The sequence below is a fragment of the Mixophyes fleayi genome, chromosome 2 (assembly GCF_038048845.1).
Source record: "Mixophyes fleayi isolate aMixFle1 chromosome 2, aMixFle1.hap1, whole genome shotgun sequence".
NCBI lineage: Eukaryota > Metazoa > Chordata > Amphibia > Anura > Limnodynastidae > Mixophyes > Mixophyes fleayi.
In genome coordinates, this window is record NC_134403.1 from 142,301,010 (window position 1) to 142,315,950 (window position 14,941).

The 14,941-nt window shown below is 36.7% G+C and overlaps 1 protein-coding gene across 3 annotated transcripts in view; it reads right to left on the reverse strand.

Moving 5' to 3' along the window:
• Positions 1–14,639, reverse strand: part of GABRG3 (gamma-aminobutyric acid type A receptor subunit gamma3) — a 515,770-nt gene extending 501,131 nt beyond the window's left edge. The window contains exons 1-2 of one of the 3 annotated variants that reach the window (XM_075200111.1): positions 13,813–14,639; positions 11,757–11,905 (exon numbers count right to left, since the gene is read on the reverse strand). In XM_075200111.1, the coding sequence (XP_075056212.1) occupies positions 11,757–11,905; positions 13,813–13,865 (202 nt within the window). In that variant the 5' untranslated portion in view covers positions 13,866–14,639. The remainder of the gene's footprint in view (positions 1–11,756; positions 11,906–13,812) is intronic. The other 2 variants (XM_075200109.1, XM_075200110.1) reach the window with 2 other exon arrangements.
• Between the last annotated feature and the right edge of the window lie 302 nt (positions 14,640–14,941).

Sequence of the window (14,941 nt, forward strand, 5' to 3'; positions counted from 1 at the left end):
AGTGTCATAAATCTGTGTCTCCGTTGAAGGTCATGGGTCTTCCAAAAGTGCAAAGACCCCAAACACACTTCAAAAAGCATCCAGGAATAGTTCAAGACAAGATACTGGACTGTTCTGAAGTGGCCAGCAATGAGTCCAACTCTAAATCTCAAAGAACACCTACAAAGAGATCTAAAAAACTATAGATGGTAGAAGGCACCCTTCATATTTGAGAGAACTGGAGCAGTTGCACAAGAAGAGTGGGCAAAACTCGCAGTAGAGAGGTGCATGAAACTCGTCCATGGCTATAAGAAGTGAATGATTGCATTTATTTTGACCAAAGACTGTGTTACCAAATATTAAGTCTAAAGTGTCAATAATGCTGTCAATGTCATTTCTTTTCATTTTATGATTTAAAAGGATATACAGTTTTAAATTCATAATCAAAATCTAATGTTATATATATTAATGAAGAATGAACTTTGGAGATCAAAACTATTGTTAATTGAATTATATGTTTAGAGGACATTATGAGTTATTTGAAAAAGTGCAAGGGCATCACTATTTTAGGCAACCGTCTCCAGTAGACCAGAATTCACCCAGGTCACCAACACACTTTGGAAAGCAGGCATCATCTAGTGTGGTTTTCCAGTGAAGCTGCAAATGTCACAGAATAGCTTATTGACAACAATTATTTTACTGAAAGAAAAAATAAAAGTTTCTTTTCTAAAAATGTGGACCCACCTTTTAGAGAGCAGGGCATTTCTGATAGAATATATGTTAGTTGATTTCAACTGCACTGCGTGGTGTTTGGCTTTTATCATTTGTCAGAAATGAGGATCTATTATTTTATTGAGACAATGATTGGTCAATTATTTCCTTTAATAGTAACATACACTATTTATTTAATGTTGGTAGATAAATGGTCTGTACAGCACATGATGAAAACAGAGGTATGTCCCTATCTCTCCAACTTGGGCCCCAGATGGTAACCAAACTGCTCCTAGCTCTTGCAGACTGAATGACTGCCTCCTGAAGGCACATATTCCATTGCTATTGATAACCTTTTCCAACTCAACAAGCCAGAATATATTGACTCTTTGATACATTGGAGTGCTTTCAAAACTGTGATTAAGCATAAAGCGTTACAATTAGGTGCTCATCTCAAAAAGATAACGTAGGAGTTCATATATTTCTAATCAGAACATTGATTTGGAATCTGCAGATAATGTAAGTAAGAACTGTAAGTAAAAAAGCAACAAAGCAACTTTTGAGACTGAGATACAAGCTACAACACCTCCTCATGTTCCAAATTTAAAAGCTTTTGCCCAGACTGAGGGCAGCTTTATTACACCAAAGGAAGAGAGTGTAAAGTTTTTTAGCCTGCAAAATTAGATGCTTGCAAGCCAGAGCTTGAATCTCCCATATAGCTGCCTTGAAGGTTACCACAGATTCTAATCCAACTAATTGTGGATGCTTTTGATGATTAGAGTTAAAATCTTTATAACTAAATTGATTGCCCAAGCACCCACCAGCCAATAAAAACTTTGTAATTTGTAAACTCAGTCCTCTTAATCAAACTTTCAGATGTTGACTTTATATGCTAAATACCGTTTGGACACCAAATAAGATATCTTCAGCTATTAAATTCCCACCTTTAGCTAAATCCCCTGCCCTAGATGACAATTCCAATATTTTTATTAAACATTTACAGATGTCCTTACTCCACATCTTGCTAATGTATTCAATCTCTGCTTGCCATAATTGATGGTTTTATCAGAACTATTAGAAACTGAAGTAATTACTATTCCAAATCTAGGTAAAGATCCAACTATGAAGCCATTTTAGAATGGGGCAGAAAAATGTGCCAAGTACATTCACACAAAAATGCACCTGCACACTTATGTTTTTAGTTTTATATTTTAAACAGCACATATCTTAAGATATGTCTAATTTAAAATAGGATGTATAAATGTGATCATCGACAAACTCAAATCATCATGATCAACTCTAAACAAAAGCAGGTGCCTGGAAAGCAATATTTTTCCAGATATGAACAAACCCTACAAGGCCACATCTCAAAGGGATGTATTAACCTCAATGTACTGGAATGATCCTGATTCATCTCTCAGTGGAAGGATCCACTGGTGCAAGATACCAGTAACTCTATATACTAGTGCAAAGTGTACTCATGCACAGTGTGGAAAATATAGTGAAAACTGTTTTTACGTCACATAAATTAACTTCTGTCTAACTTTAAATCAGGTTTTATATATGCAATAGACAAATTGCGTTTCTAAATACATACCTCCAAATGTATGTGAAAGCTACTGACTACAAAATGATCTATAACTGGTAGACTAGCCCCGATAACAAATGAAAATAATCAAATTAATTGCATTGGTATCTCCCTCACAAGCTCCCTATTTCCTAACATCTCCAGATGCTGAAAAGGCATTTCATTGCCTTCATTGGTCTTACTTATCTCACCCTGGAAATTTGTCTTTGATCGGTTTATTCTGAAAGCTATCCTGGCACAGTACTCCTTCACCAGAGTCTCCAAATGAAGCTTTTCATCGAAGTGCTTCTCCACCGTTAATGGAAGATTACTGTTACCTAATGTCCAGTACTTTTGGTCACTGTGACAATAATTTCACCCACACCAGCCACATATATAAATAGGTCACTGTCTCAAGGATGCTGACCGTTCGCTCCAATATAATCCACAGGACCATTCAGAGCCAGTCTCCCAATAGTCACAAAGGTTCTCAACAATCCGATCCCTTTTAACTAGCTAAATTCTTACCTGGAGCAGGGTTATATCTACGGGACCTTTCGAAGTTGATACTCCTAGCAACTTCCGAAAACACACCCACTACTGCTCTGATATCTGTCTTATATATATATATATCATTTTGGCCCCTCTCCTCTAGGGTGATGTCCATTCACTCACAGTAGATGAAAATGAATAAAATAATTGTCCCAGGATCTCAAAGCTAATCATTGGTGATGGCATAATTCAGCATAATAGTCTTGAATGTGATCGTCCAGCAGACAGATATTTCTCTGACAATAATAAACATTCAACATCAAAGACATACAATTGTTCCCTGATAATAGAGAGAACACACCCCTCCTAAAGATTATAGGTTACTATGTCTGAGGCCCAGGCATGGTTATACATAAATCATATACTTAGCTGCATATTCAAGTATCTTTCATAAACAAGGAACTGTTTGAATAGTTAGAACAAAGGACAAGGAATTCATCTCTACATTCGTATTAATGCAATTACTCTGATCAGTCTGAACAATGGTCTAATCTGTAAAATCTAGGCTGTCATAAATACATCTGAGATATAGAATGTAGATGACTTTAAAAGTTATAAACAATGTGGCTAAAAATACTATTGTTCTACAATAAATAGTAATGTGAGGAAAATGGTGTACAAAAATGATGGTTTAAAAGCAACTCCATGTTTCCTCACAGCGTTCTATTGTCCCTGACTAGCTCTGAATCCAGTTGGCAAAATTGCAGCCACTACTAGATTCTTATACTGAAATCTACAATTATAAAGTAAAATTGACGAAATCCAAGGTTCTCCCAATTCACATTTGATGCACATTTCTCCAAAATCTCTAACAAAGACTCAAATCTTCATGGAAAAAAATATATTGTACATGCTTGGTTATACAACTACCATAAGAAACCACTGACCTATATGACATTAACCTCTCACCCTCATCTTCTAATATACTGTTTCCCAACTCCAGTCCTCAGGGACCCCTAACAGTGCATGTTTTCCCCATCTCTTTGTTGGAGCACAGGTGTATTCATTACTGACTGACACATTTTGAAAGATTCTCAGGTGACACTAATTATATTACTGGTCACCTGGAAAACCAGCACTGTTAGGGGTCCCTGAGGACTGGAGTTGGGAAACAGTGTTCTAATATATAGTAATAAAGCTCTGATATCCTGGAATGTTCATGAAATATACTGGTTTGGATATATTGCAACTATCAAGAAGTTGATCTTACCCAAACTCATGTATTTCATATGCATCCCTTTTAGACATTCTTTATAGAAATTAATATTTCAAAAGTTATTTGGTGAGGCACAAAGGAGAGAATATCCATTTTGCAGCGGTCGAAGTCGAGACATGGGCTATTCAGATGTAAAATGTTACCATGCAGCATGCTTTATCAACGAGTTTCAATGCTGGTCCCACCTAAGACCTCCAAAAATATGGGTACAGTCATTTTTTCTGCATAAAGACCTATCTCTTCTTTAATGGACACTTTATCACCTTTACCCACCCTTCATGATAAGCTATCTCAGAATAAGCTTTGGTTTTCAGTTTATGAGGATGTGATTAATTTAAGTATAACTGCAAATACACTTTCACTTTCCCATCATTAAACCTACCTTTCCAAATAATAAGAGGCGCAATTTCTTAATCTTCAAGTGTAGAAACTGAAAATGAAGGACTTACATAAGGGGTCATCTTTAGCTCATTTTGACCAATGTAATCTCAAATGTTATCTCCCAAACAGATCCTTTATATATACCATCAGATCTGACATTTTATTGACTGACTTTTTTTTGGCAACAAAGCAAGAGGCACTACCCACAAACTACTCCCAAAGTTATACCCTTCATATGTTTTGGATTTTCCCTAGGAAAATTAGGCTTTGAGTGAACGTTTTTAGGCTAATCTCTCTGCCACACTGCTCCCTTTCACATACTACCAGACCTATGCTTTTGGTATCTTTACTATCCAGTCAACCAAATACTCCCTATGCCACTAGGTGCATAATGCAGATTTTTTTAGGAATGATCCCCCTCCCTACTTTTATTATAAATAAGCTAAATAATACCAAACACACAGTGAAACCTAGAAAAGTTGCAGCAGCTTGGAAAATATGGAGTAAGAAAAACTATAACATAAAGGTTTAATTATACACCTCCAGGGATGGCAGTGTCATGTGGAGCACCTGACATCATGTAGTGTCTGTATTTGATAATCGTGCTGTTTTTTTGTTAAACAATTTGAATAAAAAAATGAAATTACATTGTTAAAAATGTACATTTATAAAAAAAAATTATGAATATAGTAATTTAAATAAATAATTGCATGTATAGCAATAAATCAATCTTATTTATAAGCATAACATGTAACAAACATACCTTTAAAGGTAATGAATAAATTAAATTTATTTATTCTATTAAAAAATACTTACCAATTCTACTCTTGTTTTTTTCATACTCCCCAGAACCATAAGCATATTTTTTTTTACCCTAAAGGAAGATCTTAACTAGGTGGGGTAAGGGAGAGGAGAGCACATGTGTTAGATGGCTTGAACAGTTCTTTTCATACCACTCCCCCAACTAGTTGAAGGGCTCAGCAATGGAAAAAATATATACACGTTAAGGTCGTTAGTCCCATGGGTCAAGGTGGCAATCACTGTGGCTCTAATACTGTGCTTGCAGCAAGGAGTTTGGGTGCTTGTTGTGTCACTAAAAACTTCTTTACAAGTGAATATGAGTTAGGATGAATAAACACTACAGTGTTTTCAGTAGATTATTGGGCCGATCAGATGATAAATGAATGTTTGGCCTTGTATCACAGTAGTGTGTACCTTGCAACTAGGAACGATTACCATTCCAAAGCACATAATATCATTGAATGAGATTTTTATACTGAACCAAAAATCTTGTTCAACTATGGAACCCATGCTTACTATGGAACCGCGAACTGTCAGATTTCAAGAGCTACAGTTGCCTACCACTATTAAAAGTTAAGCGTAGAGAGAGGTTTAAATGCTCCATGGCATACGTAAGCTTTACCTGGAGCTGGAAAACATTTTTGGCACGGAGCAGGAAAACTGTCTCTCATACATTTGGGTAATTGCAGTGCTGGCCTCTAACAATACAGATGATATAAAGCCATTATCTGCACTGAGCACAGCTTGCTCCTGTCCATGGTAATGCCTTCATTTTTGTCTTTGCTACATAGCTAAAATATTGCTGAATTCAGTCACGGACACCTCACCCAGCATTTTTTAGTGCTGCACATGTTCTACTCTACCCATTGGCTGGGGCTCTGGTGGAGGGTAGGGCTGCCCATCTTGTGACACTGGACGGTGTCTGTCACAACTCAGCATGTACATTTGGCTGTAGTACATATGTGGAGGTGTCTGGCATCCCATCATGCTATGTGCAGGGTACAAGTATATGGGGTATTGTAGGTATAGGGGATCATCTGGCATTCTTCTTGGGCAGATACCCCGAAGGTGATGATGATGAGATCCTGCCTGGTCTACTATTCTTAGCGCCGTGTTCCATTTGGAATATGCAGAGAGCTCAACAAACTGTTCTCTGTGATTGGCAGCCTCTGGATGGTTATGACAGGTGAAGAGCACAGATCTGTCGGTAAATCATGTAGAACTTCAATAGTATGTACACAGGAATCGGCATGGTGATCAGGGCTTTTTTTTTAGTCACCGGGCAAATTCCTAAAAATATTGCATCGTTATAAGTTCTCTGCAGTGTGTACCCAGCCTTAGTGACTAGAAGAGAACAAGAAAGCAACCCTTGCAAATGGTGTTTTGCTTATTATTAAAAGGCCATTTTAAAGAATGAACTGTTTTCTAATTATATTTTTTATTTTCTATTTAGGTTTAGTGTTTATATTTGTGTTAGCTACTTTTAACTTTTTAAATCACATTTCATATATTGAAAAAAGTTAAATCACATTATAAATTACATAGTGCAATTAATGATGTAATCAATAACATACAATAACATAGAACAACTGTTAACTATTATAATATTATACTGACATTACATAACATAGCCCCAAAATATCAACAAGTAGCTATTCCAAGAGCAATATATTCAGGGCCTGACTATCCAATAGGCTGACTAGGCTGCAACCTAGGGTGCAAGGCTTTTGGGGGGTGCAAAATTGTGACAGGGAGAGGCATAAACAGACATTCATTTTAAAATGTAAGATAATATTTGTTCTCCAAAGTAAAAAGAAAACATGAAAGAAACATGTAGTGTGTGGGTTTTAGTATTGATTTATTCCCATGGTAAAGAATGAAAACAATGAGTCATCCTTGGACGGGCACTTGGGGATAAGAGAGTAGGAGAGACAAGGACAGTGAAAAGATGTGACAGCCCACCATTCACCTTCACCCTCATTATCTCTCATTCACGACTCTATTCCACTATACAGTTCTGATTTTAATTTAAACAAAATGAATTACAAAGATTGCTGTGAACCGTTTAAAAGACAAGTAGAACTCAGTTTTGAAAACACGCAAATGTAAACATTGATAGGGTGAAGGAAGCCAGAGTGTAAATTCAGGACAAATTTGTTTTTGTCTACTGCTTAATAGCCTGGTGTGGAAGGTGTGCACTACGAGCACATTAGTCTAGGGTAACCTGAGCCCTTAATCCGTCCTTGAATATTTTGAAGAAAATCTTCATGGGAGGAGAACAGTAGCATGCAATGGCAAATTACTGATGAGTAGGGTTTACTTAAATCTATTTATTTATTAAAGTTTAAAACTACTTGTTGGCACAATTTTTTGGCAAGATAATGCAATTTCCCAGTATATTTACATTTATTATCATAGATGTCACACTGTTAACTCTGTTGAGGATAATACAGAATGTCCATACATTGGAACTTCAGTTTAAACCATACCAACACTGATTGATTGCTCTTATCTCAACATTACAGTATGACAGGGCCGCCGAGAGGGGGGGGGGAGCAGGTACTAATTACACGGGCCCGGGCCTGCCAGGGGGCCCGGCCCGGGCCCTCACTCTGAATTTTTTTTTTTACTTTTTTTTTAAACTTTTTTTTTTTTCAAATGTGGTTTTTTTTGGGGGTTTTTTCCGGGGAGGGGGGGAGGGGAGGCGCCGCGATCATGTGTGTATAGAAATACTCACATGATTGCGGCGCCGGCGTCCATCTTCCCCTCTCTGTTTGCAATGAATGTCGGGCGTGACGTCATCACGTCACGCCCGACATCCAGTGAAGAGCCGCCCACAGAAGAAGACAGAAGAGAGAAGAAAAGAAAATAAAGATTAAAAGAAAGCAGTACAGAGGTAAGTGAAAGAGGAGAAACGCAGAGAGGCACAGGGGGTTAAAGAAAAGAGGGACAAAGACAGCATGGCACAGGGGGATAAAGAAAAGTGGGACAAAGACAGCATGGCACAGGGAGATGAAGAAAAGAGGGACAAAGACACCATGCCAAAGGGGGATGATGAAAGGAGGGGACAAAGGCAGCATAGCACAGGGGGATGAAGAAAGGGACAAAGGCAGCATGGAGGGCGCAGTGTGATCATAAGGGGGCACAGCAATGTGTGTGATGGCACTGAGCTTTTGCAATGTAGTGTGTGTGAGGTAGATGTTGGCTAATTAATGGTTGCTATTTTGTTTGCGGGGTAATGGGAATACTATTTTAATGTTGGGGCTGGAGGAAGGCCTAATTATTAATCATGGATGCTATTGATTTAACGGGGGGGCTGGCTGTAATTTTCTAAATGTAGCCATTTTTTTTCCCAAATAGGTCCTCCAACATTCCAGGATCCAGACAAGCCGCAACTAAAGAAACCAGCAGCCATATGTGGTAAAAGTGAGAAGAACAGGTAGGACAGAGCAGTGAAACAGACTTGGACAGAGTGTGTGAAATGTTGTGATTCTAGTAGGGACAATGCCAATGTTTGGTGAGTGTGTGGTGAGCCCAGCGGGTGCAGGCGAAGATTGAACTCTTTCTGTACACATTGCATTCTTCCTATACTACAAAAGGGTGCTAGATGTCCTGAAAGTCAGGAGTGCTTGGACAAATGTCACGCTTTGGTGAATTCAGGACCTAGTGATTTTGTTGTGCTAGCCACGCCCCAATGACACATTGCCATGCACCCAATTGTGTGACCACACCCCTGAATTTTTTTTTTGCTTACTCAAATATAAGGGGGGCCCCACAAATTTGTTGTACCGGGGCCCTGAATTCCTCTTGGCAGCCCTGCAGTATGAAGGACATTTATAAAAACTATTTCAGAGTTAACTTTGCAAAATGAAATAACAGTTTTTATAAATCTTCCACTTCCAGGCACGTTTCATTTTTCCAACAACAGGTATGACCTATATCACAGGGGATGTGTATGATCTGTGCCTTTTATTTTGGAGCTTTCACTGTGTCATGCACTAGTCCCCAGCACCTTTAATGGGCTATCACCTTCACTGTAACTTTATAAATAGGATGCACATGAAAGCACCAGATCTACAAGTAATTTCATTAACAGACAGTTTTTATGGTGATTTATATGTGAGCTGAAAATGATTAAGGAATAATACTTAGAAAAATGTAAGATTTGGTTGTTTACAAGAATTACCATTCACATTGTGACTGTCATACATGACTATTTTAGAAGCATGGTTCAGCTGAGCATCTGTCACATTATTATTACAACTAAATAGGTGGGATTAGTTCAGCGTGATCTGGCACATACTTTGCAGTTTGGGGATTCTGTATTGTAGCAAATGCACCATAAAATTAATAAATGGGTTTAAATATATCTTTATTATAGTGAATATTTATGTTTTTACTGCTACAAATATCATTCCTTGGCTAAATTAAAATAAGCCAAGTCAACATGAGATAGTGGTTCGAGGACAAGTCTACCATACCAGTTTGGGCTCAGATTCTATTCAGAACACTGTGTCTTGCAATAAAGCTAGAAACTTATATTCTGTATACGTCAAAGAGTATAGGCTAGATATGAAGTATTGCTTATTTTCTAATAATATTAAAGGATACACCCCAATTATTGGACTTTGCTAACTTAGTATATATAAGGGGGACCGATGAGTATATTTTGTAAAAACATGTACTTGCCTACATTGACTATATAGATATTTTAGCATAATTTATCTAATATCCAGTCCCCACCACCAAAGTGCCTGTCTGACACCAAAAGGCTTAAAATAACTGTCAAAAATAATTGTTTGCTTTAGTGATTTCAAGCCTACTTTCATCGATTGACTGATGTGGCAGAGAGGGCAGGGCATATGCAAAGACTAATTGCTATCATTCACCCCTAAGAGAAGAATCTTGAGCTGTACTTGATTTTATTGTAATTAATGTTAGAGACACTCTGCAATATATTGTATCTAAAAACAGTTACAAATGTACAAATATAGATCTATTATGTTGGATGTATATACTACAATACACAATCAAGTACTTATGCAACCACAGTCTTTGACAGGAGCCTCACATTACTATTTTGCACTATTGTTAACATGAGAGAGTGCCAGATTGACTACTTTTTGACCTAGCCTTTTCGACTTAAACTTGCCTTAACATTGACAGGAGTTGGCTGAGTTGAAATTATCAGTGCTCCTGTTAGAACCAGATCATCCATTAGGCAAAGTAGGCTCCCGCTTAGTGCCCATGTTTATGTGTTAAAGAAGGGAGGAGGGGACCCCCATAAGAGAATGTCACTATGGCTCCTGTTAACATTCTAGTACTTTAATTAATTACAGATTGTTCTAGGTTCTAGCACCACAAACTTTATTTGTTGCACATCATTGTGTCTCCTATTTGTAATAATGAATACAATAAGTGATCTGACCCTAGACAAACACAAATAAGTAAGAACATGAAGAAGACACAAACTACATACAGTATTATCAGACACAGAATCCACATAAGAGAGTATCAGAGAACATCAACAGTTTAAAAATATACATTCATACATCCTTTTCCAAAGGATTGATTTCTTATAAATACCCCAATGTACTACCCAAAACAGTTAGGGATAGAGTCTAGTAAACTTCCTTCTTTAAACAGTACAGCAGTCTGGAATGCAGAATTTATCATTGAGTGGCAGACACACACACTTTATTTTTTAAGACCGGGATTAGTTGCAAAATTTTGTATGATCACAGTCCTGTGTCTTTATAAGTGGGCTACTTATGTCAATATATTCAAAAAATATCTGAAAAAAATATATTTGAATAAAGAAAATATATAATATAATCACTTGCACAGCATATACTGTATTATCAATAATGCAAAGTTCCGGAATATGAAACGAGCTCAGTAACATTAAAAAATGACAGATTCAGATTATGAGCCAACAATAACTTTGCAAGTAAGTAACATGATTTAAGTAATGAATATAAACAGTTATTAAGTGATTTACCAAAATGTGTTACTTTCCAACAGCTTGGAAGATTAGTGCTCACATATGTGTGTGCCATATCGGGTTAGCAACATTAAACTCTTTAAAGTTCCTTTAAAATAATTGGTTAGATAGAAGTAAACACAAATTTTTAAATATTCTGTTAAATTATGGGCCACAGTAAATCAGCCACTCCAGGTTTCATTTCTATGTTTATATTATTTAAATACTATAATTGCTATATTTTTATTGCATAAATATATTTACATAGCATGCAATAAAGATAATTCTTCAGTTATACTATTGTAACACTTAGAAGGTTATACCATGTTGTTAATAACTTAGCATTATTTCTAATGTATGTTATTTTGCTAATTGTTGTGAATGTTAATTATGTCAACCCACTCTTGTGTGTGTTCTTGTGACATTCTCAACTGTGACCATATGAGAGTATTCACTGTATACTACTTGCTGCTAGTGTATGCAAATATATCTTTTCCCAAGATATTAGCTAGATTCAGTACAATCCACTTTATACTTAGATCAGAAAAATCACAAACGTAACTCACTTCCAATATCAGGTCTCAGTTTCTTGTCATATTCTTTCAGCAATTTGTTGAGTATCAGTGTTGCATCCGTGTCTTGTGTTTTGGGAGCCAGCACCCATTTTTGGTTTATTGTTAAATCTTCATATTCATCATCCTCAATTTGAATGGAGCTGCAGCAACAACATGCAATAGAAAAGTACTTAACTAATAAATGTCCTTCTTTATTAAGTTTCAATAAACAGGTATTTTGTGGATGCCTAGTACTCCAAGACACTTTGAATAAAATCAATAACCATTTAAATACTTCGAACAGCAAATACCTACAACGGTCATTAGCTACAATGGTCTACTGTACTATTTTTCCATGGTTCATTAATATCTTGGACAACATACTTATTTTGTTCTTTACATTGCTGAATCCTCAACTTTTACATATGACCTGTTGTGTCATAAATGGTATTGAAGATGGGTAAGATATTACATTAATGACATGGCCATTTATATAACAAAACCATACCAATATGCCTAAAACAAATTGAATCCCTATGTAGTACAATGTGGTCTTAGTTCATTTGATTTCAATAAATGTAAAATGCATGAATGCTTAACTTACTACTTTGCAAAGGTGCCAGTGAGTATAACAATGTATACATTTTGAAAAATAAAAAGTACTGGTTCCATTAATTATGTATATACAGATACTTAAAATTGCAAAAATCTTCTACAGATCTGTGATTCTGCAGCCTGCAGCTCATTATTATTCCAATATGGCCCCTCGGGCCTTTAGAATGCCTATTGTTATCCTCTATAAAGTCATGCAATTGTCCCCTATTATCTACCCTGCATTGTTATTTTCATTTTTGCAAGGAGAAACTTATTAAAAGGTAAAGACACAGAAGGTTTTTATGGATCTTGGCATTTTGTAAATCAGCCTATGATAATGATTATGTGTAATGAGGTTCCACAAAAACAAAACATATCTCAATAAAAAAAAATTGTGAAGCACAATATTCAAGCAGTGAATAAGACAAGAGCAAGGATAAGCCATTACATTGTCAATGCTCTTAGGCATTACTAAATGTAATAGAGCTCAGCTGAAATAGCGAAGTTGACCAGTGTATGTTAAAGAATTAATATCCTTGTCATGGGCCTTACAAGAAAAATGTATTACAGAGCCTAGGAGGCAGCCAGAAAAAGATAGGTTTCTTGACTGATCGTTTTTACACACAGTCACACTGTCTCATAAAGTTTTCATGGGGAAAAGTAATGGTTAAATAATGCCTTAGTTTCTTGTAGTAAATTTTCCAATGTTCAAGAAATATTATACAACTTGACTTGCTGTGTGTCAATTAGAACTATTTTCCATCTCCAGTGCCCTAGGGATTATTTATATTATATACTGTCTGACAGTTCTCTAACCTACTGCAATAATTCTCTTAATTACTTTAAATCAGGAGGAAAAAAACTACAATCCAATCCACATTTCATGGCTGCACTTCTTTATTTACTTACTGCAGGTTGATCTGCACCAAAGAAGGTAAATGTCAGGTCACTGATCTACAAGTGACAGTGGAGTTGTTTTATAAACCATAGTGTTCACAACATCAAAATAGAAGGCTCACAGGAGAAATTTTAACCACTGTTTGTGCATTATGAAAGTAAAACAGGCACATGAGAGGAGAAGGTAATCCTCCAACAGGTAGGCGTTTCACTGAATGGGGTGGATTAATTAGCAGATTAAAGCAATGTTGCATTATTGCTTATTGAATATCTCTACTGTAGTCCTGCAAAACAGTATGATCCAACAACCATAGTTATTTTAAAAAGCAATGATCTAGAGGAACAACTTTCTTGTAAAAGAGACACATCACACTTAAAGGAGTATTGTCAGTCGGCACAGTTCAATTTCCTTGCTAATATGAGAACAATCAATCACTTTCATTCGGATGTTCTGAATAAGCAATAGTTCAATTGTAGACTAAGAGCTGGAGAAACTAAATAAATTAGCGTTTTCTATTGCATAGCACCACGATCACGGGTAAACACAGCACCACAATAAAATTCAATTTTCACTTACCAGGCTTGGAAAACTGACAATAAGAAGAAAAGCACTAGGATCTTAGCAGACATGACTGTGATGGGTGTATTCGGGTACAGAGTACAATATATAGTATTCAGCACACAGTGATGAAAATAAAATATCCACGGTGTCCGATTCTTCCTTCTTGATTGCAACTTAAAAGTACAAAATGATGGCTCTTTACTTTGTGTGTTTGCACTGCAATGGTATGCTCCGAGATGAAAGAATAAGGCAGACTCCTTAGACCAATGCTAGTTGCGTACTGAGAAAAGATCCTGCACTTTTATTGTAATTATACTCAGCTTGAAATAATGCAGCCTCTCCTGTTTCACTTATTGTATGCACATTGTTTTTATATTGCGGTTGGCAATCCAAAACCAATCAGGCGCACAAGGCACAGTGGATGAAGAAGAACAGCTATTTCCAATGAGTAACAACACCTTCAGTTCCAACAGGCATCAAAGCGACGGAGTCTGACTGCCTGCAGTGTAAGCCGATATTGGACTGGTAGAATTTAAATCCACAAGCACCATATTCCTGAATCCCAGCAATCTAACTGCAGCATGTGCCCCTATGCAGCAAGATTGACTCTCCAAAAAGAGCATCCCAATGGCAGAGAGGAAAAGAGAAAATAATGTCACTAAGTGGAATCTGCATGTGGCTGTTACTTGGTGACTGCTGTTGGGCTCAGTACATTACTGCTCATGTGATCCAGTCACACAATACTTGCTGTCCTTGCGGTTAGAAAACGATCCTTAAAAATTGAGGCGGAGTGATAGAGTCTGAAAGCCATCACTGGAGACAGTGTGAACAGAAGTTGACAGACGTAAATCATAGAGAATGACAAACGTGGAACGATAATTTACATGTTCCAATAAACGAGAGACTAGGAAGCACTGAGCTAGGAGGGTTATAATGGTGTTTAATGGTCATGACATATCTGTGGAAGCTCAAAGTAAGTTACATCGTATTCATCATCTAGTGAAGCTACAAAGAATACAATAATAGGAACATAAAACAACCCTTAGCCTCTTAAACATCAAGCTGCATCTTGTTCTTTAAGGGTAAAACATTATTTCGCAATTTTAGTGCTATGGTCTGTGTTGTTTAATTATAGTAGTTCGCT